Below are 26678 nucleotides of genomic sequence, written 5' to 3' on the forward strand. Positions count from 1 at the left end.
GTTAGAACATTTTAGATAATGCTGCATCACACGCTCTACTTTGTCATGTCTTCACATGCTTTCTTGTGCTTTTGAAGAATCTTACTAATTTATTTATAGCAAAGTGTATGGAATACAATAAGATGCAACTTTTCACACAGGAATAAAATAGAAAGGGTGCTATGCTTAATCAAAGGGACATTTAATGGGACAATTTTAATGAAAAACATACAACTTTTTTGTTTTTATGTAAATAGTGATTTATTGCGTTTGAAGAAGCTTTTATGAGCTGGAGTGCTGTACTGGGCGGGACCCGCACCACGTGTTTCATACAGCGCGTTTCATTGGCTACAGCAGCACCCGGAAGTTAGGAGTCGATGTGTTCTTTGCGTAGAATTTGAGCGAGTAGAATGGAATTTTGCATGAAATTGCGCTGTTTTAAGTGGCGGGACTTAGCAGCCCAAATGTGTCTTTACTGGGAGTTTTTAATTTGAGGGATATAAAGATTAAATTCAGATGTAAATTGTTATAATAATATTCAGTATTTAAACTAAATAAAAAATATGTTGTCACGTGGAAACTGCTACTTTGCTCAGCTCTAGGCAGTTCGGGCCAATCGCAGTCGTGTGTGATTACTAAAGAAGATTTTTTAAAAATTATAATTATGGCAGCGACTTTACATTTGCATATCAGCTATCAATTATTTGAATGCGTCAATTTGAAAGATTATACTTTGAAGTGTACAAATATCACAAATAAGCGGCGGGAAAGATTAAGATTAAATGCAGTTTAATGAAAAATTCCGATTTGTGAGCAGCCGAGCGACCCCTGGAGGAACAACAGCCTTCAGTCCCAGATTTCCTTCCAATACATGTTTATTTCCGAAACACATCACGGAAGCACAACAGTAGAATTGTTTCGAGCACGCGCTCGGTTGTAAGAAAACAATCTTTGTGCAAAAATGGGAGTTTCAGATGGAAGTTCGTTGGTGCAAATGTGCATCGTGAAAGTTGCTCAAAACATTAATCTTTTAGAAAGAAAGGTTTTGAGTGAGTCTTACTTATAGCATTAGCATCAATTATTTATTTGTCAATCCCTATTCAATTCAATACTTCATATGTAATTTATGTAATTTAAAGGACGTGACAAGTTTGACATTTATAATATTGTTTCTATTTTTCTTGATCTAGATCTGCCTGTCTCTCTCCTGAAGGACTTACTGCCACATCTAAACATTTACTATCTGGACAGGATTGAAACTGCTGCTGCCACTAAAGGTACAATAATTCATTAATGCATGCATGCATGCATACATACATACATGCATATGAATGAAGTGCATCTGATGTGTTCTCTTATATATCTATATATATATATATATATATCTATATATATATATATATATATATATATATATATATTAGTAAAGTATATGATTCCTTTGAATTCAAATGTTCAAATACAGGCCATGTTAATGAAATAAAGTTATGGTGTTAGATTTAATGCTAAAACCTGATGCTCATTTCAGGAATCTCCACCTCTGTAATTTGGGCAACAATATGGAGAGATCTGAATCAGACGTGGCGCTGGAGATCGAAGGTTTGTTCTTCATATGATCATCTCTGCTGTATTAAATCCTGGCTGTCATCATGTGTGATGTCAAGTTCCTTATAAGTATAACTTACATGGCCATTAAACCTTTTTTACAACCTTTTTTACCTTTTATATATATATATATATATATATATATATATATTTCTGTGTATAATATATATATATATATATATACATATATATATATATATATATACATATATATATATATATATTTCTGTGTATAATATATATATATATTTCTGTGTATTATATATATATATATATATATATATATATATTTCTGTGTATAATATATATATATATATATTTATGTGTATTATATATATATATATATATATATATATATATATTTCTGTGTATAATATATGTATAATGTATATGTATTCTTGAGTTTTTAGAGCAACCTACCAAGTCAAATTCCTCATAAGTGCAATGTAAATGGGCAATAAATTGTAGTTTGCTCTACAAATCCAGAATAAAAATAAAACAATACACAAAATAAAATACAAAGTAAAATTCCTTATGTAGACATTTTTATTTTATTTTATTGTGTATTATTTTATTATTATTTTTTTGAGCAAACTACCAAGTGCAACTTACATGGCCAATAAACTTTTTATTTATTTATTCTTTTATTTTAATTTTATTTTATTGTGGATTTTTGACTGAAAGTCAAAATCTGTATGTGGACCTTTTTATAATATTTTTGAAGTTTCCTTTAATACATTTTCTGAGTTCTTAGAGCAAACTAGCAAGTCAAGTTCCTTATAAGTGCAACTTATATGACCAATAAAGATTTTTATTTATTTATTTGTTTTAGCACAAACTACCAAAAAAAAAAAAGGAATTTCTTATATAGACCTTTTAATTTGATTTTATTGAAACCTTGGTCCCCATGAGACCCGTGTTATGAGCAAGTGCACTAAACCTGAAATCTGATTCTCTGTTTTCCAGTCAGCACCGCTCACTCAGGACTGGAAGCAGCGATGTTTGGAAAGGCTCTTTCACATGGTCATGTTCACCCAGGTCAGACGAGGAGGACCGTACCTTTCCAACCTCAGCGATTCCTCCATCCTCTCCATGACCGTGAAGCACGTCAGAGTCCTCTCTCTAAACACCTCAACCAAAAACATCTGCAGGCTCGCGTCCGGTGACCTGCGGCCCATCCTGAGCAGCCTTGAAACGGGAGTGACGTCCCTCAGATTACTGGATGCCAACGCTCTATTCAAACACGGGCGGAAACACGTGTTGTTTATCCTCCACCGGCTCCTGGACCACGGGTCTGTCAGAGAAGTGGTTCTGAGAAGAAACCCAGATTCATCTTTTCTGCGCTGGCTCATGTCCAGGCACAGGGGTCCTCAGGGGTCCTCGGTGTCACCAGAGACGCCCCACGCTTACGGCCATTGTTCAGTAGAAGATGATGGAGAGCTGGAGGAACCCGCAGCCAAACGTCTCGCTTTAGACGTGGAGGAAAATCCAGAGGTTTTGTGCCGCGAGTTTTCGTCCTTTAGCAGCCCTGCTGACCACTGCCCTCAAGCTCAGATCCACTCGCTGGATTTTGAAGTGTCCAAATGTGAAATCCTGACCACCGTGTCACATATCCTGCCTACATGGTTGTGTCTTCACACACTACATCTTCACAGTGACTGTAAGTACATGCTGATACTTAAATATGATATCTAGTTTTTCCTAAACGTCTACACATATAGACTAGTCAGGTGGAAATATATATATATATATACACTACTGCTCAAATGTTTGAGGTCATTAAGGTTTTTTGTTTAAGAAATTATTTTATTCCGCAAAAATGCATTAACTTTATCAAAAGTGACAGTGAAGACATTTATAATTTTACAAAAGATATCCATTTCAAATAAATGCTGTTTTTAACTTTCTTTTCATCTAAGAATCTTGGGGAAAATGTATCACGGTTTCCACAAATACTATATTAAGCAGCACAACTGTTTTCAACATTGATAATAATCAGAAATGTTTCTTCAGCAGCAAATCATCATATTATACTGATTTCTGAAGGATCATGTGACATTGAAGACTGGAGTAATGATGCTGAAAATTCAGCTTTGATCACAAGAATAAATTATAGTTTAAAATATATTCAAATAGAAACCAATTCATTCAAATTTTTACTGTTTTTTTTGTTTGTTGTGTTTTTGATCAAATAATTTTTTGATCAAATAAACGCACCCTTGGTGAGCAGAAGAGACTTCTTTCAAAAGCATTTAATAATCCTACTCTCCCCAAACTTTTAAATACACTTCTAGTCAAAAAAACTGCTTGGATTTAAAGAGGCAAATCCTAAAGAGTCTATGATTGAATCATTATTAATAATGATAATTCGCTACATTTATATAGCGCTTTTCTCGGCACTCAAAGCACTATACGCAGAAGGCGGGATCTCCTCAACCACCACCAGTTATTGCAGTGATTATTATGTTTCTAGCATGTTATATGTTTGGCAAAGTTCTTCTAACGATAATTGATGGAGTGTGTAGCTTTTCATTTCTTAAACAACCATGTAAGAAGACACATCATGGCCATATTCCAGTCAAGATTCATCAGGATCAAACTGTGAAAGAATATTAGGGAGGAAACATGAATCACTTTCACACATGAATTGATGCCCGTCTGAGTCCAGAGCTTAAACTCATTGAAAGTGTTTGGGATGTGCTGGAGGAGACTTTACAGAGTGCTGGACTCTTGCATTGACATTACAAGATCTTGAGCAAATATTGATGCACATCTGGATGGAAATAAATGCTGTGATGTCTGCTTTGTCACTGTATATTTATATATATTTTTCTTTTCTCTTTTGCCGTAGTCTGGCCCTAATATGGGCATCTCTGAATGCCGGATGGTGTGAAGTAAAGCAGTCGCTCTGTGTTTGTCTGTGCAGGGCTCATTCATGAGGAGGAGATGTCAGTGTTGGTGGAGTCTCTCAGACGCTTGTTCCTGAACCCCGGCTGCTCTCTCACAGATCTCAGTATGAGTCACGTTTGCGGTCACACACACTTGATCAGCGTGCTGAGAGCGTGTCCGACTCTGCTGAGCCTTTCTCTGGAGATATGCCCTCCTGCCGACAGAAACACACGCAGGCAGCGCACGCCTTTCACTCAAAGCAAAGGTGAGTCAGACTAATCCATGTGAATTCTAATGATGTTGATATGCTCCAGTTTACATGAATAGATAGATTGAACATCGCTAGCTGATGTTAACTTGTAGCCAACAACCTAGAGGTGGAGTAGATATTATATAAAATCAATGGCATGGATGGCAGAAGAAAGAAATTTGAAATCCAAAAAACCAACAACAACAATCCAAAAAACACTCAGATTTGGCCACATATGATTTGCTATTGAAAAGGCAGTTTTTTTCTCCCTAAATCTGATCAAAGGCTTTTATATAATTTTTTGCCTAGAATTTTTTACAAAATAAATGATCACGCTTGCAGGGTTATTATTTAAAACTAAAACCATGAAAATAAACTTTTGGGACTTGAAATTAAATAAATGTTAACTTAAATAATAATAATAATAAAAAAATAATAATAATAATAAAAGAAAAAAAATATATATATATATACACACAAGTTTTCATTTAATTGCTAGGCGCGATTTCTCATTTTTATTTAGTATAATTTGATTTACTAAAATAATTCAAACTAATGGAAAGGGGGGGGTGGGGTGGGGTACTATATAGACATATTTTTAAAAACTATTAAAAAGGACAAAAAACTTTAACTAAAATTTTAATGTAAATTTAAAAACTGATCTCAATTATATTAAAATAACACTGACAGTGTCATCACTCTTAACCGATAGTAACTGAAGATATGTGTTTAATTTGGTCTATCATTCATCAATAATGATATAAGTTTGAGATTGATGATATAGTGTTTATATCTGTGATTCACAGAGCTGTGCCTGGAGAAGCTGTCGGTCAAAGCCACTGGTCCGATGACAGTCAAGTGTTTTCTTCCGGCGCTGACGTGGGCTCCCAAACTCACCAGCCTTCATCTCACAGGAATACACCTGTCTCCACGCTTCTTCCACACATTAGCAGGTACCTCGACTTCCTTCTGTCACTCGTGTGAAATATTAACATGCATGTCACGCCCGGCTTTGCCGTGTGGGGTGTGCTCACTCCACCATGGATAGTATTATGTTTGGGCCGTTTCTCTCCTCCCAGTCTGAAGGGGGAGCTGTTTGTTTTAGGTCCATCCGATAACAGCTGATTGGAGGGACTATTTAAAAACATCTCCTGTCGGTTGTTTGGTCTGCTCTGTGCTGCGCGGCTCGGCATTGCTCGGGTCTCCATGCTGGTGGCAGCAGCATCATCCCACTTCTTTTTGCTTTGTATGCATTACACATAGTCTACACTTTACTGATCTGCAACACACTTTTGATTAGTTTTATTTCGTTTCTCATTTACTGACTTGTTACATTTATTGATCTAAATTATGATTTCATCGTATAAATTAATGTTTAATAAATTATGTTTGCTTTAACTTAACAAACGGTGTGGTCTCCCCTATGTCATTGCTACTGTGAGCCAGGTAGTCGTGACATATGGGGGCTCGTCTAACCATTTGGATCCCGAATTGTAAGTAGACTACTATAATTCGCAATATTGTGTAGGCTGGGTTGCGTGGGTAGTGCTACGTCATTGGTTCACATTTTGTGAATGACACGTACCGGTGATCAGCTGATAGTAGTCTAATCAGCTGGCACGCGTGCGTTGTGATTGTTTGTTGGGGAGTTCCGCATCGGGTGTTCAGTTAATGAATTTAATGTTACTTTATTAGGTTGATCGCTAAAAGTTAGTTCTTTGGTTGTGAAAAAAGTTGGGAGTAGGTTATTTGCGCAGTTTAGAGCAATTTTTGCCAACCATAGTTTGTTTGTTGAGTTTGAGTGGCGAAGAGTGTTTGTATGTCTACTTGTGTTGCAGGATGACAGTTTACGGAGCCTGTTTTATCCCCAATTAGTGCGCTTAGGCGTTGTGGGTTTAGGTTGCTGGTCACTGAAGTCTGAACGAGGGCACCGCCGTGGAGCACCGGCTGAATTGACTTTTGTCGGGACAGTACGATTCCATCGGTATTGGTGAGTAAATGAGCCTTGTTCTTGGACTTAGTGTGAAGATAGGTTAGAATAGTAGGGGGGAAAATGTTTAGGGGGAAACTCCGTTGTTGTCCTGTAACATGAGCTGCATTCCGCTTCACCCGATGTAATTTGTGTGGTTGGAATTGTTTAGTAACCCGAAAGACGTTGAGGTTTAGTTTTGATTATTTGACTGGATTTATTGCTGTTGGGTGTTTATAGACCATAGCCTGGTTTGATTGTGATGGGTGACTCGTAATTTAAGTTGTAATAATGAGTACACTTGAGGCGTTTTTGGTTGCTCCTTCAGTGGTCTTGCTTGCGGCGTTGAAAATGAAACAATTGCATAGTGTGGCTAAGCACTATAAAATTGATGTAACATTGCCGAGGGGAGCTAAGAAGCATGAGCTGTTTGACTTTATTCGTGCGTGTTTGATTGACAATAACGTGTTACCTGACGAGAAATTGCCGGAGCGCTATGGTCAGGGAGAGTCGAGTTCAGATAGTGAGCCCACTCCGAGTTTGTTTGTGGACCCACAGCCAAAATCCAGTATATTAACATTTGAACAGCAAGTCGAAATGTTAAAACTACAACATGATTTGCAAGAAAAAAAAAAAATATTGGAATTGGAACAAGAATTAGCAAGGAAAAAATTAGATGATGAGTTGTCTCAAAGAAGGCTTGATAACGAAATGGACCTTAAAAGGTTAGAAGCTGCACAGAAAGACAAGGATCGTGAGTTGGAATGGGAAAGGCTTAAAAATTTAGAGCAGGAACGTGAGATTGAGCGTACTAGGCTGCAATTAGTAGCTGAAGGTAAACTTGGCAAATCGCAGCAATCTGGTCTGGCCGGTATGATCAAGTTCCTGCCTAAATTTAATGAGCACGATCCAGATGTGTTTTTTTCGTTATTTGAGAATATTGCTACTGAGCAAAAATGGAGTGATGAGGATAAAATTGTATTGTTACAAACTACGTTAATTGGCCGTGCTCAGAAGGCATTTGTGGCTTTACCGTCTTCTGAAAAGAGGGTCTATCGATCCGTTAAGACAGCTGTCTTAAAGTGTTATGAGTTAATTCCCGAGGCTTATAGACAGCGTTTTCGATCATGGAAAAAGTCAGACAAGCAGACTTACGCTGAATGGGCTGGTGAATTAACCAGTTTTTTTCATCGTTGGCTTACAGCTGAAGAGGTTGATTCTTTTGATGAGTTGTGTGATATTATAATATTGGAACAGCTTAAGAACACATTGCCTGATCGCATAGCTACTTATATTAGCGAACATCACGTGAAAACAGCAGCAGATGCTGCTGTTCTTGCTGATAATTTTTCTCTCATACACAAGACTCCAGCTCGTGATTTTTGTCCGCGTCCTAACATTAATTACAGAGAACGTCGCTATAGTCGTGTTAATACGGACACATCTGTGTTTTCAAATTCAAGTGCACGTGGTAAACCATCAGATTTCGATATTAAAACCGACTGTAATTACTGTTTTGGGAAAAATCATTGGAAAAAAAATTGCCCAGTGTTATTGGAGCGAAATCGGGGGAAGGTTGATGGAGGAAAAATTGGTCTCTGTACCTCATCTGTTCCCGGTGTGCGCTCAGGGAGTAAAGGTAAGAAAATTCCAGAAAAGACATTGGATCGTGCACAATGTACTGCGTCAGTTGATAAAGGTAATGTACAGAGTGATGAGTTTGAATTTTCTGCATCTATGATAACGGATTATGCACCGTTTGTTACGGAGGGTTTTGTGGCATTGGTTGGAGACGCACGTCGCGTTCCAGTGAAAATTCTGCGTGATACGGGTGCATCAGAAAGTTTCATTTGTCAATCTGTCTTGCCTTTCTCGTCTGAATCTGATACAGGAAATTGTGTTTTAATACAGGGAATTGGTCTTCAGTCATTTCCAGTGCCGCTGCACAAAATTCAATTGTTTTCTGGTTTTGTGAATGGGGATGTAACCATTGCGGTGCGTCCTTCTTTACCTATAGAGGGAGTTGATCTGATTGTGGGTAATAATTTTGCTCATGATCGTGTTTTTCCTAATCAGGTCTCACCACCTCCTGTGGTTAAGATTGGAGCTTCTTTATTGGATGAGTCAGATAGTTGTCAAAAAGATTTTCCAGATGTTTTTACAGCGTGCGCTGTGACGCGCGCTATGGCGAATAAGCAGGATGTAAACTCGTCTGATGTATCCAAGTACACGTCTGCTCAGGTATTTATTCCGCAGTTACCAGTACCTTTGTCTCGTTTTGACATTGCTGAGGCTCAAAAGAGTGATCCAAGCTTAAAGAAATACTTTGAGTTGGCTGTAGATGACAATTTAGATCGCTGTTATCTTGTGAAGGATGGTTTGTTGCTAAGAAGGTGGTCACCTACTGTGGGAAATGATGTGAGAGATCAAATTTTGCAGGTGGTGATGCCTGAAAAGTTTCGTGATGTGGCACTAAAAACAGCTCATGGGGAAACAGCGGGTCATTTTGGGGTAAGGAAAACATATAATCAACTGTTACAACATTGCTACTGGCCACGGATAAAGAAGGACGTTTCACGGTTTGTTCAAACTTGCCATGTCTGTCAGGTGGCAGGTAAGCAAAATGCTGTCATTAAGCCTGCGCCTTTACAGCCCATTCCATCTGTTGGTAAGCCTTTCGAGCATGTGATCATTGATTGTGTGGGCCCCTTACCCCAGTCAAAATCAGGCTGTGTTTATTTGTTTACCATCATGTGCCAAACGACTCGCTATCCTGCTGCGTATGCTCTGAGGACCATTACGACAAGGTCTGTGGTGAAATCATTGTCGCAGTTTATTTCAATATTTGGACTTCCTAAAGTCATTCAAAGTGATCGTGGTTCAAATTTTACATCAAAAACGTTCGCAGCAGCCTTGAAACAGCTGCGTATCCAGCATAACTTGAGTAGCGCGTACCATGCGCAAAGTCAGGGGGTTTTGGAGCGATTCCACGCCACTCTTAAGTCTCTTTTGCGTGCATATTGCATAGAGATGAAACGGGAGTGGGAGGATGGATTACCATGGCTTTTGTTGGCGGCTAGAGCTGTTGTGCAAGAAAGCACAGGTTTTAGTCCCAATGAACTGGTATTTGGTCACAAGGTTCGTACCCCATTGTCTGTGTTGTCAAGTGATCTGGATTCAGATGAACCACCCAAGAGTTTGTCCAGTTATGTGTATGGTTTCCGCCGCAGGTTACTTTTGGCATGTAAAATGGCAACCGAAAATTTGACTGATGCCCAAAGAAAAATGAAGCAAAATTATGACCGTAAAGCAGAAGCTCGTGTCTTTAGTCCAGGGGATCAGGTTGTGGCATTGTTGCCTATACCTGGTTCTCCTTTTGGGGCAAAGTATTCAGGGCCTTACAGTGTGGTTCGTCAAGTGTCAGAGACTAATTATGTGGTTGCTACGCCTGACCGTAGGCGGGCGACACAGTTATGTCATATCAATTTACTTAAGCCATATTATGTATCGTCACGGTCACCTAGTTGTAAGGGTGAATCGTCTGTCTTAGTTGTGGCAAGCACGTCGGTAGCCTCTCCAGAGTTAGAGGATGATGTGCAGGGCCCTGACGATTCCATGCTGCATGCTCGTCTAAATAATTCAGAGACGTTGGATACTCCGACCTGCACAACTTTAATCGAGCATGACATAGAAGTCGGTGATGCAAAGCCAATACGTCAGAGGTTTTACCGCACTGGTCCTGATAAGCGTAAAAGTCTGGATGATAGTGTCCAATATCTTTTGGAAAATGGTCTTGCCGTACAGTCATACTCTAGCTGGGCTTCGCCCTGTTTGTTAGTCAAAAAACCTGATCATACGTACAGATTTTGTACGGATTACAGAAAAGTGAATAGTGTAACAAAACCAGACTCGTATCCATTGCCTAGGATAGAAGATTGTGTTGATCAAGTCGGTGCGGCTCGTTATGTGAGCAAATTTGACTTGCTTAAAGGTTATTACCAGGTTCCTCTTACTCCTAGGGCACAAGAGATCTCTGCTTTTGTTACGCCGTCGGGTCTCTACTCTTATACGAGAATGGCTTTTGGGTTGCGCAACGCCCCTTCTAGTTTCCAGCGGCTCATGAATCGAGTCGTTGTGGGACTGGAGGGGTGCGCTGTGTATATTGATGATGTGGTCTGTTATTCAGACACTTGGACGATCCACCTGGCTCGCATACGTTCATTATTTGAACGTTTTGCGGCTGCAAATCTCACTGTTAACTTAGCAAAGTGTGAGTTTGCTCAGGCTACAGTGGTGTATCTGGGAAAGGTGGTCGGACAAGGGAACGTTCGGCCTGTGAGAGCGAAAGTCCTGGCCATTGACAAATTCCCACGTCCTGTCACTAAGAAAGAATTGATGCGCTTCCTTGGAATGATAGGTTATTACAGGAATTTTTGCTGTAATTTTTCATCTGTCGTTGCCCCACTAACTAACCTGTTGAAGGGTTCAGTTAAATTCAATTGGACTGCTGATTGCCAACACGCATTCGAAAACGCCAAGTCTCTCCTGAGTTCTGCACCTGTCTTGGCTGCTCCTAGGTTGGAGGAGCCCTTCCAGCTGCAAGTAGATGCCAGCCAGGTAGGGGCAGGTGCCGTTCTCCTTCAAAAGGATGAAAATGGGATAGATAGACCAGTTTCCTATTTTTCTCGGAAATTTAATTGTCACCAATTTAACTATTCAACCATCGAAAAAGAGGCCCTGGCCCTTATTTGGGCACTCCAACATTTTGATGTGTATGTTGGTGGTGGGTTACACCCTGTGGTGGTCTTTTCTGATCACAATCCTCTGACTTTCCTCTCTTCTCTTCAAAATACTAACCAGCGCCTTATGCGCTGGGCTCTTTTTCTACAGCCTTATAATCTATCTATTAGACACATCAAGGGGTCTGAGAACGTCATGGCTGATGCTTTGTCACGGGCTCTTGATGACTGTTAAGGGGTGCCTATCTCTTCTCCAGTCTCTAGTTCTTCTCTCTTGCCTCCGGTCTTTCCATTCTTAAATTGCTATCCAGGCGCCAGGATTTGCTGGGTGGGAAGGAGGGGGGGTGGGGGGGGGGGTTATGGGAGGTGAGTATGGGTTAATTTTTTGTAGTGGCTGTTGTATTAAAGGGGTGGATGAATGGGGTCGAGAGTTTGGTTTAATCTAACCTTAGTCTTTCGGGATACTGGTTAAAAAGGGTAATGGTTTAGACATTTTATTGTTTTTTGGGTATAGTTTTTGTTTTTAGTATTGTTTATGGGAAATGGTAGTGAGTAGAATGTAGTTTTACAGAGTCCCACATGGGTCTCTGTTTTGTGGGGGGAGTGATGTCACGCCCGGCTTTGCCGTGTGGGGTGTGCTCACTCCACCATGGATAGTATTATGTTTGGGCCGTTTCTCTCCTCCCAGTCTGAAGGGGGAGCTGTTTGTTTTAGGTCCATCCGATAACAGCTGATTGGAGGGACTATTTAAAAACATCTCCTGTCGGTTGTTTGGTCTGCTCTGTGCTGCGCGGCTCGGCATTGCTCGGGTCTCCATGCTGGTGGCAGCAGCATCATCCCACTTCTTTTTGCTTTGTATGCATTACACATAGTCTACACTTTACTGATCTGCAACACACTTTTGATTAGTTTTATTTCGTTTCTCATTTACTGACTTGTTACATTTATTGATCTAAATTATGATTTCATCGTATAAATTAATGTTTAATAAATTATGTTTGCTTTAACTTAACAAACGGTGTGGTCTCCCCTATTAACTATGAAATAAATATAAAACTAATATTAACAGATACAACTTTTGATAAATTTTTTTTTTAGTAAATGTCAAAATTAACATGAACTAAGATGAATCTGAATTGTGTAGAAGTGTTTTCACTGTTCATGTTAACCAGTGTAGTCTTGTGTGTCCTATATCAATAAACACTAATTAAAATTACAATCAAGTACTTTACTGTGTTTGTCAACACATTAAAATAAGTGTGCTTTTAAGCACGAGAAAAAATAACTTCAAACATGATTTAAAATGTCCTTTAAAGTAAAACAAAGTGCATTTTTTAAACGCATACTTAGTTGCTTAAACGTGGCCTTTTATTTCATTGATTTTATAGTAGTTCTTTTACAGGAATATACTCTTAAAAATTAAAGTACACTACAAGTGCACATTCAATACAATTAAGCGTACTTCTTTTTCACAAAAGCAGAGGCCAAACACATGTATTTCTGAGGTAATGGTGAAAAAATGTCGTAGCAGTTTAATAATGTAGAAATACTTGCCTTACCTGATTCTAGCAACTCCTTAAGTTGGACTTGTAATGTTTGAAAATGAATCATTTCAGTGTTGCATTACTAAATGATTTTTCCAGACTAAATGCTATTAAGCTACAAACTAGTTTTGTTTCGTACAAACACAGTGGATTCATATGTTAACATGATACATGTCTCTTTTTCCCCTCATAGAATCTAATCCTTTACTCAAAGTATTAAACCTGGAAGACGTGAACCTATCGGACCATCACCAGGAGATTCTTCATTTCCTGGAATATCCTGTGTTGGAAGGTACAGCATAATGCATTAAAAAAAAGCTCATAAGAAAAAACAATCCAAGGCACTCGAGAAATTAGTTTTTAGAAAAATATAAAAAGCCTTTATCATTTTTATGGCTTAGATTTTAACCATGTGACCATGACCATGTGCTGTTGAAATCTAAGCCATGAAAGAATAAAGCCTTTTTATATTTTTCTAAAAACTAATTACTTGGATTGTTTTCTTTTATGAGTGAAAGATACTGAAGTTCCACATCGTGCAGCACTTCTTGTATTCATAACAAAGCTAGCCTGAGTCTTGTAATGAATGCCTAATGTTTGTACTGTTGATTGAATCTCAGAGCTGTCCTTGAAAGACTGTAGGCTGCTGGATAAGTGTACCGTAAAGAAGGACTTTCTGCTGCCGTTTGTAGAAGCGCTGAAACGGGTCTCGTCCCTCCAGAGCCTGACGCTGGCCCAGAACCGACTGGGTAAGACAACTCGCTCTGTAGTGGGGCTATTATTGTTAATCAATGCTTTTATTCAGCAAGGAGGCTTTAAATTGATTAGAAAAAAAGTGACAGTTAAGAGATTTGGAATGTTACAAAAGATTCTATTCATCAAAGAATCCTGAAAAATGTATCAGTTTCCACAAAAATCTGAAGTCGCACAACGGTTTATAACATTGCTAATAATGGGAAATGTTTCTTAAGCAGCAAATCAGCATATTAGAATGATTTCTGAAGGATCAGTCTAATGTACTGTACATCTTTGTGTGAGCAACAAGATTGTCTAAGAAAAGTTAACAATTTTGTGTTCTGTGAAATAATTGGGGAAAAAATATGACCAAACTTGTTTTTTTCCAGCTTCAGGTGTCCTGGAGATAGCCAACTTATTCTCAGGATGCCGTCCCAGCAAAATCACAAAATTAGACCTTAGGTAATCCTGGTTTTGTTGCATGCATCTTCCATACATGTTTGTTTACACAATAACCATAATGTGTTCTTTCATAACAGCTCAAACTTCATTCTTCCTGCTGAACTTCTGGAGTTTGCACAGCTGCTGGAAACATGCCGGCCAGTTCAGCGACTGACACTAGACCTGCGCTTTAATCCACTGGATCGTGACCCTGAGGTCAAAGGTCAAGCCCTGCGAAAGATCATCCCGTACTGTAACATATTAACGGATGACTGGGACTCCAGGTCCACCATGGCAGATCACATCAGTGTGATGTGACAAACACTTCAGCTGCCTTTTGAAAGACGTTTGCTTTTCCGTGTGGGGAACAAAATCATGCAGAAACGACCAGCATAAAGCATATAGTTCACGTTTAATGACGCTGATAGGGACAAACATTGAATTTGTTTATAAATGCACAGAATAAATAAAAAGTATAAGGAAGAGAATTAATTACAGTGTACTATCGATTGAACGGCAGAAAGCTGCTCTCCTACGGTTCCCAGATCAGCTGATATCAGTTGCAGTGTTCAGCCTGTATGATCTGCTGTGTTTATTCATGATGGTCAGACGACTCCTCTCTGGTCCTCATGCGAGCGCTGGTGAAAGACGAAGGAGACGGCAGCGTCCCAGGATGCCTGCAGCACCGGGTCCCTCAGGCCTCTTTTATCTGAACAGTGCTGCCAGTTGGACAGATCACTGGTGCAGTCCGCATCGTCTGGAGGAGGACGCACCTGACGATTGTTTATACAGCGCCGACAGCGAAACCTGACAGACAAAAAGGGATTTAAATACAAATGCCTCCTTTGATAATCTTATTAGAAATGCATTTTGAGATACCCTCAACCATTAATGCTGCATTGTTTTTTGACTAAATAAATTAAAGTATGCAGTTTCGGCAACCCTAGGGGCGCACAGTGGATTTACAAAAAAACGTACAAACACTACTTTTGTGTGGCACCTCTCAACTCAAACACAGTTCTTAAGGGTCTTAAAAGTAGGCTAATTTCAATAAAAGGTCCAATACATTAGGAACTTTTAGCTGTGTTGCTAATGTGTCATGAGCAGAGTTGGGTATAACGCATTACAAAGTAATTCTGCGTTACTGTATTATAATTACTTTTCGTAATAACGCAGTAATGTAACATTTAACTCATTACTCATTACTGATGTCAATAAAATTAAGTTACTTGCGTTACAAATGTATTGTTAAGAAAAAATATTAAGTAAAATGCATTTCTAATCGCGTTTGGCGCGGCTGCGTCAGTTAATGAGCATGCGCTTTAATTAATTACCGGAGAACGCGTGCTGCTAAAATGGACGCAGACGAGCGTGTAGTTGTTTCTTCAAGTGGAAATATAAACTTTATTTTGATTTCATTGAGCGTAAAAACAATATAACTGTTAAATGCAAACTGTGTGTAATTTCTAAATAACTCTCTACCACTATTAACTCAACCAGCAATTTGTTGAAGCACTTGAACAGAATACATTCAAACTCGTCGCCAAGGAGGATAACGTTACCCAGGCCCGAGACGAGAGCGCTGCTACCTCGTCTAAACAAGCTAAATTGGATTTTTGTTCAGGATCGGGAGGAAATGCTGCCCTTGTCGACTGAAATCATAGTCATTTAGAGACTTGCTCACGATGACACACGATGGTGCATGTTACACGCAGCAAGGAATGTAGATAAGACATACTGTAGACATTTAAAGTTTTCATTGTTAGGCAGGTTTATGTTAGGAATTTTCTAGAAATGCGTTGAATCTTTTAGTCAAGTTGCTGTTTTCATATTTCTGTAATATTTTTTAGTCAATATTAAGTTACGGAAAGAACTGAGTTTCACTTTGTAGTGTATTCTCGTAGTTTTAATAGGTTTTCACAGTAACTTGAAAGTAAAGTAATTAGTAATCAGATTACTTTTTACATGCAGTAATCAGTAATGTAATCAAATTACAATTTTAAAGTAGTAATTAGTGGCAGTGGTTCCCAAACTTTTTATAGTGGCATACATCCTGAGGCATTTTTGTGTAGGGTTGGTTAGCCCACTTAATTTGCTAACATTTTTTATATCAGTGCATTACCTTTATAAATAATGTTTTAAATAAAAAAAAGTTCAACAGAGAGATATAAAATTGTGGTAAAATCAATGCCACATTTGCATTCGTGTAGATATTTAAGAAAAATTGCATCCTCCTTTGTATAATATATGAACAACATTAAAATCAAGAATGTTTTTGTATCGAATGAAGTTTGAGCCTTAAACCGATATCTATGCACAGTCTGTCTATATTTGTTCTTTATGCTAGTAGGTGCTAAATCCACACTTCTACAAAGGTGAGAACGCCGGTAATGAAGCGTTTTACCTGTCATGTGTGTCGCTGACTGTCTTCTCGTTGAGTGAGAAGAGTTCTCGCAGCTCTCCAAGAGAGAAATGTCTTTCCACATCTTGTTCCTCATCCACTACACAACTACTCAAAGCTTTCTTATGAGCCTGTCTCTGTAAGATCTTTTCCTCTATCGTTCCAGTCTAACAGAGAGGGGAAAAGAAACAAGCTGGCTAATGATCCACTTTTAAATGATGAGCATCTTGTACAAGAGACATATTTTTTAGCCATTTAGTTGGGAAAACATTTCTCAACTCACCGACAGCAGTCTGTAGATGAAGCAGGTCTTCTTCTGTCCATCTCGCCACACTCTGGCCATCGCCTGCTCGTCATTGGCTGGATTCCAGTCAGGGTCGAACATGACCAGGCGATTTGCACCAATCAGATTCAGCCCACAGCCTCCAGCCTTGCTGCTCAGCATGAAGATGAACTCGGGATTCTGGAAGAGAGGAATTAAAGTAAAATAAACTATAAATATTAGATGAAAAGCAAACTTATTTCAGTTAGCATACAAGGCAACATTTCTACTTGAAGTTGAAGCACTACAATTTCTAACCGAAAATTAAAATTATACCAAAAATCTAAAACTGAAATAAAAATAAACCTAAATAGTGATTTAAAAAAAGAAAACCACAAAATGAAATGTATATATATTTATGTATTTACTAAGAAGAGGTCATAACATTTTTTTTATTAACGGTAATAGTACTTACTAAAATAAAACTAATTAGACTTCAAATGATAGGTTGAACACCGAGTATGAAATGTAAAACACACTTACAGAGGGGGTGTTGAATCTCTCCACAACCTTTGCTCTCTTCTTGATGGACATTGTCCCATCCAGTCTAACATAAAGGTATCTATTCATGAAGAAAAATATATTATTAAACCATCATAATTCTGAATGGTTCATGGCTAAAAAGTGTAGATAATGTTGTGTACATCTATAGGGAGGCAGATGGGAAAAAAACTTCCAGATCAAGGCCGCTTGCGCTCTACACTGATGTCGGATTTATATTATCTGAAATCCTCACCTTCGGGTTCGACACAGCTTTTCAAAAAGGTCCAAAGTCTGTGTGTAGTTAGAGACCAGAACCACTTTATCACTTGTTGTTGTTCTGGTCATCGCCAGGATATAATCCAGTACCAGCATCTTCCCTGAAAACAAGGCAGTAATAGATCACGGTCACACGTTAATAAATCAGGGCTTAAAGGTACAATATGTAGGATTTTTGCAGTAAAATATCCAAAAACCACTAGGCCAATGTTATATATTTTGTTTTGTTGATTACTTACAATATCCCAAATGTTTCCAACTATTTGTAAATTGTGAGAAAATTGCGATTTTAACCAAGGAAACGGGACGTGTGAGCAGGGGTGAGGAGTCGCCAGTCAATGACGTCATATCCGTGTTAGCCTCGGTTTCCGACAGGTTTGCGCTCGCACTGCGTTAGTAACCATGGCGACAGACGTGGACAACCGGGTTATTGCCGTTATGCCTAGCAAGATGCTCACGCTGTTGTTGTTTTGTTCAAACATTATGGAACATGGCGAGCAGACTTTGAGACAAAAAGAGGACTAAAACGAAGATCAGCATCTTTCGAGATGCCGAGAGCTCCAAGTCCGCGACTAACTTCGACTTGACAGAGACGCGATGTGTTTCATGTACTTTATTAGACAGGAGAGCAAATGTACATAAAACTAAGCAATGTTATTTATTTCAACATGATGAAATATTAGAATATGATCTGTATGTTATTCTAATGTTGATCTAGCTTAACGTACTTAGTATCATACAGCCAACACACAACCTAACTAACAACATTCAACACTCAAATGCTGTTTAGTGTGATAGTGTAACTGTTAGAGCAAGTGAAACAGCGCTGCGTTACCTCAAGTTTAATTCGTCTAATAAACTGACCTGTGTGAGTATTAATTCAGCACTTGCGTGTAGTTCGGTAGAATGAAATGTCCTTATTCCTTTATCCGCAGGACTCGCGTTGCGTGTGGCGCTGGTATACGTCTAGCAATCGCGCCATACTTACGCTTAATCCATACTTACGCTTAATGTGGAATACTGTATACGTCATCATTATACGCCTTTGTTATTGTAAGAGGTTAGCGAACCCTGGTGGCGAAAATTCCTGCATATTGTACCTTTAAATGCCACACATTATGGGTTTTGGCCAATTTAAAATATACCCAATCAAGGCTTTTACAATGTAATTTTACATTTCGTTTTATTTGATATTGATTGATTTAATTATATAGATTCAGAATAATTTTAATATTTTAAATAACAGATTAAATTGATGTTAAAAATAAAAGGGATTTGATTTTACATGGTTCAGAAAAATGCAGTTATGAGGGTTAAAAAAGAAATGCCACAAATGTTAGTTGCTGAGCACAAATATTGTCAACATATTTTTTTTCATTTTATTTCTGACACTCGTTAAATATTACCAGAGTTTAGGGTCATTAAGACTTTTTTGAAGTCTCACGTTTAACAAGGTTGCATTAATTTGATAAACAGAAATATTCTATTCGAATATATGGTAACACTTTACATAAGGTTCATTAGTAAGATAGTTAATGTGTTAACTAACATGAACTAACAATGAGCAATACATTTATTACAGTATTTGTTAATCTTTGTTAATGTTAGTTAATACAAATACAGCTGTTCATGTAAATTCACAGTGCATTAACTAATGTTAACAAGATTTTAATAAAGTATAAGAAAATGTTGAAATGAACATTAACAAAGATTAATAAATGCTGTATACGATACGTGCAGTTCATTATTAGTTAGTCGCTAACTAATGTAGTTAAGTAATGAACCTTATTGTAAAGTGTTACCGAATATATTTTAAAACGTAATTTATTCCTGATCAAATCTGAATTTCCAGCATCATTACTCCAGTCTTTAGTGTCACATGATCCTTCAGAAATTCCAACACTTGAAACATTTATGATTATTATCAATGCTGTAAACAGTTGCTGATTCAGATTTTTGTAGAATTTTTTTCAGGATTCTGAACAAAGTTTAAAAACAGCATTTATTCGAAACTTTTTTGTAACATTCTAAGTGTAACTTTTTGTTTTTTTAAACAAAAACAACAACTTTTGGACGGCAGTGTAAGCCAGAACTGACCTGAGAGCTGTGGTTCTACTGCTTTAGTTGAGTACGTTTGTGGGAAGAGGTCTAATGCTCCATCAAAACCCTCTTCTCCGGCCAGACACTTCTCATAAATCAAGGCAGGATCTAACAGAGAGAACAAAAACATTTTTTGCAGTTTTAATGTAACAATAACTTTGTCAGAAAAGAAAAAAGGGCCGATTACGTCACAGGTAAAGAGGTCCACACTCACGGTTGCAGAGCTTCTTAAGCGAGGTGATGGACGACAGAGAGGACACCGTGATCTTGCCGGTCTGCAGACTCTCTACAGGTTTGGACTGCTTCAGGAATAACTTGTACAGCTCTTTCTGGAGAGGAGTAAGACTGAAAAAAACAAACAATTACTGTTTAAGTGCTAATGATGGCACACATGCATGAGGTTACTGATCCCTGTATTAAACACTTGATATTGTTATACATGTTATTTTGAGCATTGCTATTACAGACAGTAGGGAATATCAACTGATCTCTTACTTGCAGCAGACAACTTGTTCAATCTTCACAGGCAGATACTTGGAGAGAATATCTGAGGTTCTTCGAATCAAACACCTTAACAAAACAAACACAATGTTAAATTGAAATGATTTGAATGGTGTGATAGAGTGTTTTCTCTCATGCTCACCTGTTTACAATGTAAAAACAATATTATTATGAAATAATAAAATAAATGCTGTCTACGTTAATATATTGATATTCTAATAATATGCTGACTTGGTTCTCAAGAAACATTATTATTAATGTTGAAAAGAGTTTATTTTTGTGTAAACCATGATCATTTTTTTAAAATATTTTTCCTACAGCATTACTTTCACTTTTGATCAATTTAAAGCATTTCGTGAATCAAAGTTTTTTTTTTATGGTATTGAATTTTTTTTTTATACATTTTTCTCTTACATTTTAAGGTCTGAAAATTTAAAATTTAAAATTTAGAGAGTGATTTCTCTCATGCTCACCTGTTCACAATGCTGATGAGTTGCTGGAGTTTCTCCTCTCCGGCAGCTCTGTCTTTATCACTGGCGTCAGCGTCACGACCCTTTAGGATCGGGATCTCAAATCGTTTCTTAAACTCCTGAGCTGTGCCTGAGAGAAGAGACGATTGAAGAAACACACACACACAGAAGAGAGAGGGACGATTATTGAAGCAAACACGATAAATACTGATTGAGTAAAGTTCTCCACAGGATCATGTACAACTGGAATGATCAAAAGTCTCTTACCAAGGATACCAGTATTCACGAAGTGCACCAAGCTGAAATATTCCAGTAAGTCGTTCTGAATGGGAGTTCCAGATATCAGCACTCTCCTCTGAGCGTTCATAGAGTTCAGCGCCTGGTACGTCTGATTGTCTGAGTTTTTCAGCCTGTGACCCTAAACAAACAACACGGGTACGGTCATACGGAATGGAAACCCCATGATACACTACGTTCAAAAAGTTTGGGGTCAGTACGATTAAAAAATAAAAATTAAATCTTAAGGTTTCTATAGTTCATCAGCAGGAAACAGTAATTCCAATGACATTGTTTCTCTGTGCCATATTGTTATGGTTGTGGTGTGAACTCTGCTATTCTTTTAAAATGATTTTTAGAACTATATCTTAATTGTTATATTTATATTTATCGCTCTTGGTGTGAAGAGGCTTTTATTCTCATCAAAGCCGCTTTTACCTTAACAAAAATACAGTAAAAACGGTATTATGAAAAATTATTACATAATAAAATAAATGCTGTCTACGTTAATATGTTAATCATTCTAATAATATGCCGACTTGGTTCTCAAAAAACATTATTATTAATGTTGAAAAGAGTTTATTTTTGTGTAAACCATGATAAGTTTTTGTATATTTTCCTACAGCATTTATTTGAAATAGAACATTTTGTAACATCATAAATGTGTTTACTTTCACTTTTGATCAATTTAAAGCATCTTTGCTGAATCAAAGTATCATTATTTTTTAATGGTATTCACTTGAGACCCTTGATAACTTCCATGATTTACATATATATATATATCTTACCTTTTACTTTATTTATTAAATTCCCTAATATTTTCAAGCTTTCTACAAATCGTTTTATTATTAGGTACTTTTTAAAAACGATTATTGTACACTTACCTCGTCACAGATAACCAGCCCAACTTTGCCTTTGTGCAGGACTTCAGTGTGGAGGCGGAATGTTTCATAGGATATTATTAAAATTGGAGTCGGCACTCTTATGCCATGCTGGGAGATGAAGTTCTCTGAAAGAACACATGTGATGACATGAACATGTAGTGAAGAAGCTGAATAACAGAGTCATTCAAAACAGAAGATGAAGTACAGTGACCAGACAATATGGGGTTTTTAATAGCCAAATTACTCAAATTAAACATTTAACACACACACATTTTATAACAAGAAACAAGCTAAACAAAATTCTAATAGGTATTTTTGTCTCGTTTTCCAGTAAAAAAAAATAAAACATGATAAATGTGCATAGGAAATGTAAGTTTCTGGCAAACAGTTTTTTCTAGTTCTAGGTGCAAGTTTTTAGGTGCTCTTGCATAAAATCATAAAACAATGGAGTACGAGAAACAATGAATTCAAGACATATTCTCAGGAAAGTCTTCTTGATCAGTTTTGCATCTCAAGTGAAATGGTCTTGTCTTAAAGCCTATAAATAACTCCTGTTGGAACAAAAGAATGAGAAGAATACCAAGTTTGCGATCGATCTCCTCTTTGGAGCCGCCATCGATAGCGACAGGCTGCACGCGTCCACCCAGCCATTTGCCCACTTCATTGTACCAGTTTCGCACGAGGCTGGAAGGGGACACTACGATGACCTTGTCGATCTCAGGTTTGAAATCAGGACTCTGTTTAAGTAAAGTCCACATGAGAGTGATGCACTGCAGAGTCTTTCCCAGCCCCATCTCATCCGCCATTATACAGCCGTACGAGTTTTCAATCCGCCTTCCTGTCACACAGTCCCACAGGAACTTCACACCCTACGGAAGACAATTATAGGGATTATCTCAAAGGTCTTTCCCAAAAATATGGGATAAAGATTTATAATCAAGGCCTGACATTAACTATACCAGTCTCTGTGGCTAGTGGTTTTCAAAAGTTACTAGCCACTCAGCATTTCCACTGCCATACATACATGTTTATTATCTCAAAATTTGTCAGCTGCTATCACTCACCAAGACCGGCTTTTGACATTATTTTGTGTGTATTTGACTATTTAAGCCCAATAAGCAGCGAAAAAGAACTCAATTCAGTGCTGAGAGGCGGCTTTATGTTCACACACTTTGGGTCTGAGCACAAAATCTGCAGGAATGAGTACAATTATGAGCAATATGCCCAATAACACGGCGAGATTCAAGCCCTGTAACAGCAACAATATTGATCCGGAGCAAATGAAACGAGTGAGTGAGAGGAAGAGGGTTTGTGTGTCACTCGCTATCAGAGAGATGAGAGAGAAAGTGCCGATTGTATCATGTATCTATTCTGTGGAAAATTAGTATTGGAAGCTTTACAGATATTTCAGCATCGATACGTTAAGAAAAATCCAATATTTTTGACAACATTGCATTGCACTTCGGATGCCTTTTTAAAAGAATGCAATTGAAAATATTATATATAAAATTCAACCCACCAAAGTGGCAAGTAGGAGTGACTGCGTTACAAGCCACTGCTGAAATACACCCGCATTTGACAGGTGTTAATGTCAAGCCCTGGTTATAATTATAGTGAAGATATATGACTGATATTTTAGACCTTTTGAGGTTATTCTGTAACCGTCCACTCACTGAACCCCTATATTCTTCTATATAGCAAATCATACCTCTCGCTGATGGGGCCGGAGCACTTTAGTGAGCACTGGATCTACAACCACATGCACTGGTAACTTCTCCCTGCAAAACAATCAATCAAAGTCGATCATGTGATTGGTGAGGAGCTGCAAAATAAGACTGATAATCTGAAATAAAGATATGATTGATAATCAACAGATTTGACTGACTTGTCTGCTTTGATGAGCTCATGAGCGCTGATGGCCGGCGGCTCGTACAGAACCAGAGCTCCGTCTTCAAACGGGTCGTGTAGGGCTTTCCTCACACCGGCCCGCTTCAGTCCCAGAGCCCGCAGACCCAACGGGCCTGATCAGAGCAACACAAGACCCTCTGAACCTCTAAACTCGCTTATCATCACACTAATTACTTGATAAAAAATACATAAACAAGCTATGAGTACAGACTTACCTGTATAATTTTGAATGGGAACTTTAAACGGCTTTGATAAGATCTTACGAATGAAGGCTTCCTGTAAAAAAAAATCAGTTATTTATTGCAATTTTAGGTCAGTTTTTTACCATTTTGAAAGGAGTTTTTTTTATTTGTTTGATTTTCAATGTGTTCGCATACAGACAAGTCTAAGTGAATGTCTCTCTGTATTTAATTTTAAAAACAACTCACATGCTCATTGCCATCTGCGCAGACGGGTGTGTTGGTGAGCGGCGTCAGGGGTTTTCTGAAGGGAGAGATGTATGTTTCTATACACCCTCTCTTACTCTGTGACACCTGTGGGAGTGACAACAGTCAATTCAGTACAAAGTGTGCTTTATTGGCATGACAATTGTTACAATGTATTGCCAAAGCATTTCTAATGTTTACAGTGAATCTAGAACACACAAACAAACAAAAATACATATATATAAATAACATACACACATATACATGCATACATTAAAAAGGGTAAATAGAAAAAAATATACATTTTAGAATTCTATGAACATATAATTGTGGTGTGTGTGTGTGTGTGTGTGTGTGTGTGTGTGTGTGTGTGTGTGTGTGTCTGTGTGAGAGAGAGAAAGTCAATCACATCCTCATTCAATCAAGAGCTTTAATTGTGTCCCACTCACGATGTCAGGCTCCCAGTCCTCATCATCTGAATCTGGCCCTTGTTTCCTTTTGGCCATCTGACTGGGTGCTAGACTTCTCCTCTGCGGTTATTAATAATAGAAGTAGATTTAACTGAATTATCGGAACACGAATCAATAACAACAAACAGAACAAGAACATACACTAAACATGTAAAAGATCACAGTATCTAAACATACATGAATCGACATCAAATTAAAAGATGAATATAGCAACCTACCATTCTGAATCAGGAATTTAATCCAACTTAAATAAATACATTCAAATAAATATGCATTTTCTTTTTCTCAAGTTTTTTTTTTTCTGAGGTGATCCGCCTCAGGCACTAAATAAATAACTAATCCGTTTAAAGAAATTCCCAGACCATCGCTTTAAACTAACAACGAATATCGTATTTAATAAGATATTAACCCTGGCATATTAATTAGAACGGAAAATTAAGTCGTCGTCGTTGTTGTTGATGTTAAATAATGGCATGTTTGAGAGTCCCGCGCACTGTGCACACTTCACACTCTACGGCAAACGGGAAGGAACAAACTTCGCTTGACATGCGTTTCGAAAATAAATACCGCTGCGACAGAAAGAGAACGAAAATATAAAACGTAGATGTATATTAATATATCAGTTAATTTAAACAAATAGGTATAATATAAATGTGTACTTTTTATATTTATTTTAAGATCATATAAAAACATTTAATAAATATTTAAATTATTATAATTTTCTATTAGGCTACATGATAGGATTTGTCATTACTCTTCAGAGACTATTCGTCTCAATGGCATAAAAATGGAAATGTATAGAGTTATAATGTCTTGGTGGTTGTATTTTACTCAATATTAAGTTTTTGTTGTTGTTGTTGATAACAACTTCTTTAATATTAAAAAAAAATCATTATGAATGTAGGCTTATGCATTGTAGGTCATGTGCTTATTTTTACTTTAATTGATTTGCTTAATATGCATCTATGTATTCTATTCTTGCTAACTTCTAACCAGTGCTGGGTGTAATGCATTACTTAATATTTGAATACTGTAATTTAATTATAGTTTGAAAAAGTAAAGTAAGGGATTAGTCTTAATTTTTCTGTTATTTAATTCTGATGTAATTGCATTTATATATAAACAATTATATATAACACAATAGTGGATTTAACATCAAACTTTTACGTCTAACGATAACATATAGACTACATTTTAATGTAAACCTCTCCCTGATCAGTTCAAGAATAATTAATGCAATTTCATATTATTTAAAAAAAATCATATTATTTATTTAAAAAAAGATTAAAAAGAGCAGTTTCATATCTAGTTGTAGGCTATTGTTCATCATGATTGATATGGGACTTCTTTATTAATTAGTAATAAGTGTAGCAATACTTTTTTTAGAGAGAACAGTTATCTAATTACACTGTTGAAGAAGTAATCAGTAGCTACTTAATTACTTTTTAGAGTAAAACTTCCCAACGCTGCTTCTAACCGCAAGGTTACTCTGAATGTTTTGAGCAGATTTGTATTGAACTTCCACTGCCTGTCCACTAGATGGCGCAGTCGCGGTGATTATACAGGGGTCAGAGGTCAAACTGACACTGACTGCGGAAAACAAAGTTCAGCGAAAATCTGGAATGTAAATGTTGGTGCAAAGCAAAACACTAAATGAAACGCGTATGACACAAGGGTAAAATGTATATTTCTCTTTAAATGCATCATCTGTATAAAAATCTGAGCAATAAATTCCAGGTATATACACTTTATAAATAATAAAAATATAATTATGATAACATGTACACAAAACACTACAATAAATACATCAAACAATAGCAATAATTTCCCTTAAATAAAGCAGGGGATGCATAGCATCCAAAGGGAAAATGATGTCATCCTTAAGGAAAAGAATGGACTGCGCTGCTGGGAAACAGGATGAGCAGTTCAAGACTGTAAAACACGGGTTTTCCTCGGATCTCAGAGGAACAAAACTCAAAAAAACTGACCAAAACATCTCCGATTATTGTGA

General features: G+C 37.4%; 2 protein-coding genes across 2 annotated transcripts; one reads left to right on the forward strand and one right to left on the reverse strand.

Annotated features, from left to right (window-relative positions):
• The first annotated feature begins 350 nt into the window (after positions 1-350).
• On the forward strand, positions 351-16436 carry lrrc41 (leucine rich repeat containing 41). The gene is made up of 10 exons (XM_077199812.1): positions 351-1028; positions 1170-1256; positions 1508-1578; positions 2551-3244; positions 4511-4738; positions 5530-5676; positions 13169-13267; positions 13596-13724; positions 14100-14172; positions 14250-16436. Exons 1-10 carry the CDS (start codon positions 941-943, stop codon positions 14467-14469), a joined length of 1836 nt encoding a protein of 611 aa, XP_077055927.1. The 5' UTR covers positions 351-940; the 3' UTR covers positions 14470-16436.
• On the reverse strand, positions 14545-25192 carry rad54l (RAD54 like). The gene is made up of 18 exons (XM_077199811.1): positions 24886-25192; positions 24647-24727; positions 24201-24305; positions 23988-24048; positions 23750-23885; positions 23573-23642; positions 22445-22733; positions 21865-21989; positions 20972-21122; positions 20708-20834; positions 20229-20303; positions 19948-20078; positions 19731-19841; positions 17611-17734; positions 17358-17436; positions 16836-17015; positions 16556-16719; positions 14545-14958 (listed from the first exon to the last, which is right to left on the reverse strand). The coding sequence occupies exons 1-18, from the start codon at positions 24886-24888 to the stop codon at positions 14757-14759; spliced, it is 2214 nt and encodes a 737-aa protein (XP_077055926.1). The 5' UTR covers positions 24889-25192; the 3' UTR covers positions 14545-14756.
• Positions 25193-26678: the final 1486 nt, after the last annotated feature.

The sequence above is a fragment of the Siphateles boraxobius genome, unplaced genomic scaffold (genome assembly GCF_051911475.1).
Source record: "Siphateles boraxobius isolate OS27281-9 unplaced genomic scaffold, OSU_SipBor_1 41, whole genome shotgun sequence".
NCBI classification, from domain to species: Eukaryota; Metazoa; Chordata; class Actinopteri; order Cypriniformes; family Leuciscidae; genus Siphateles; species Siphateles boraxobius.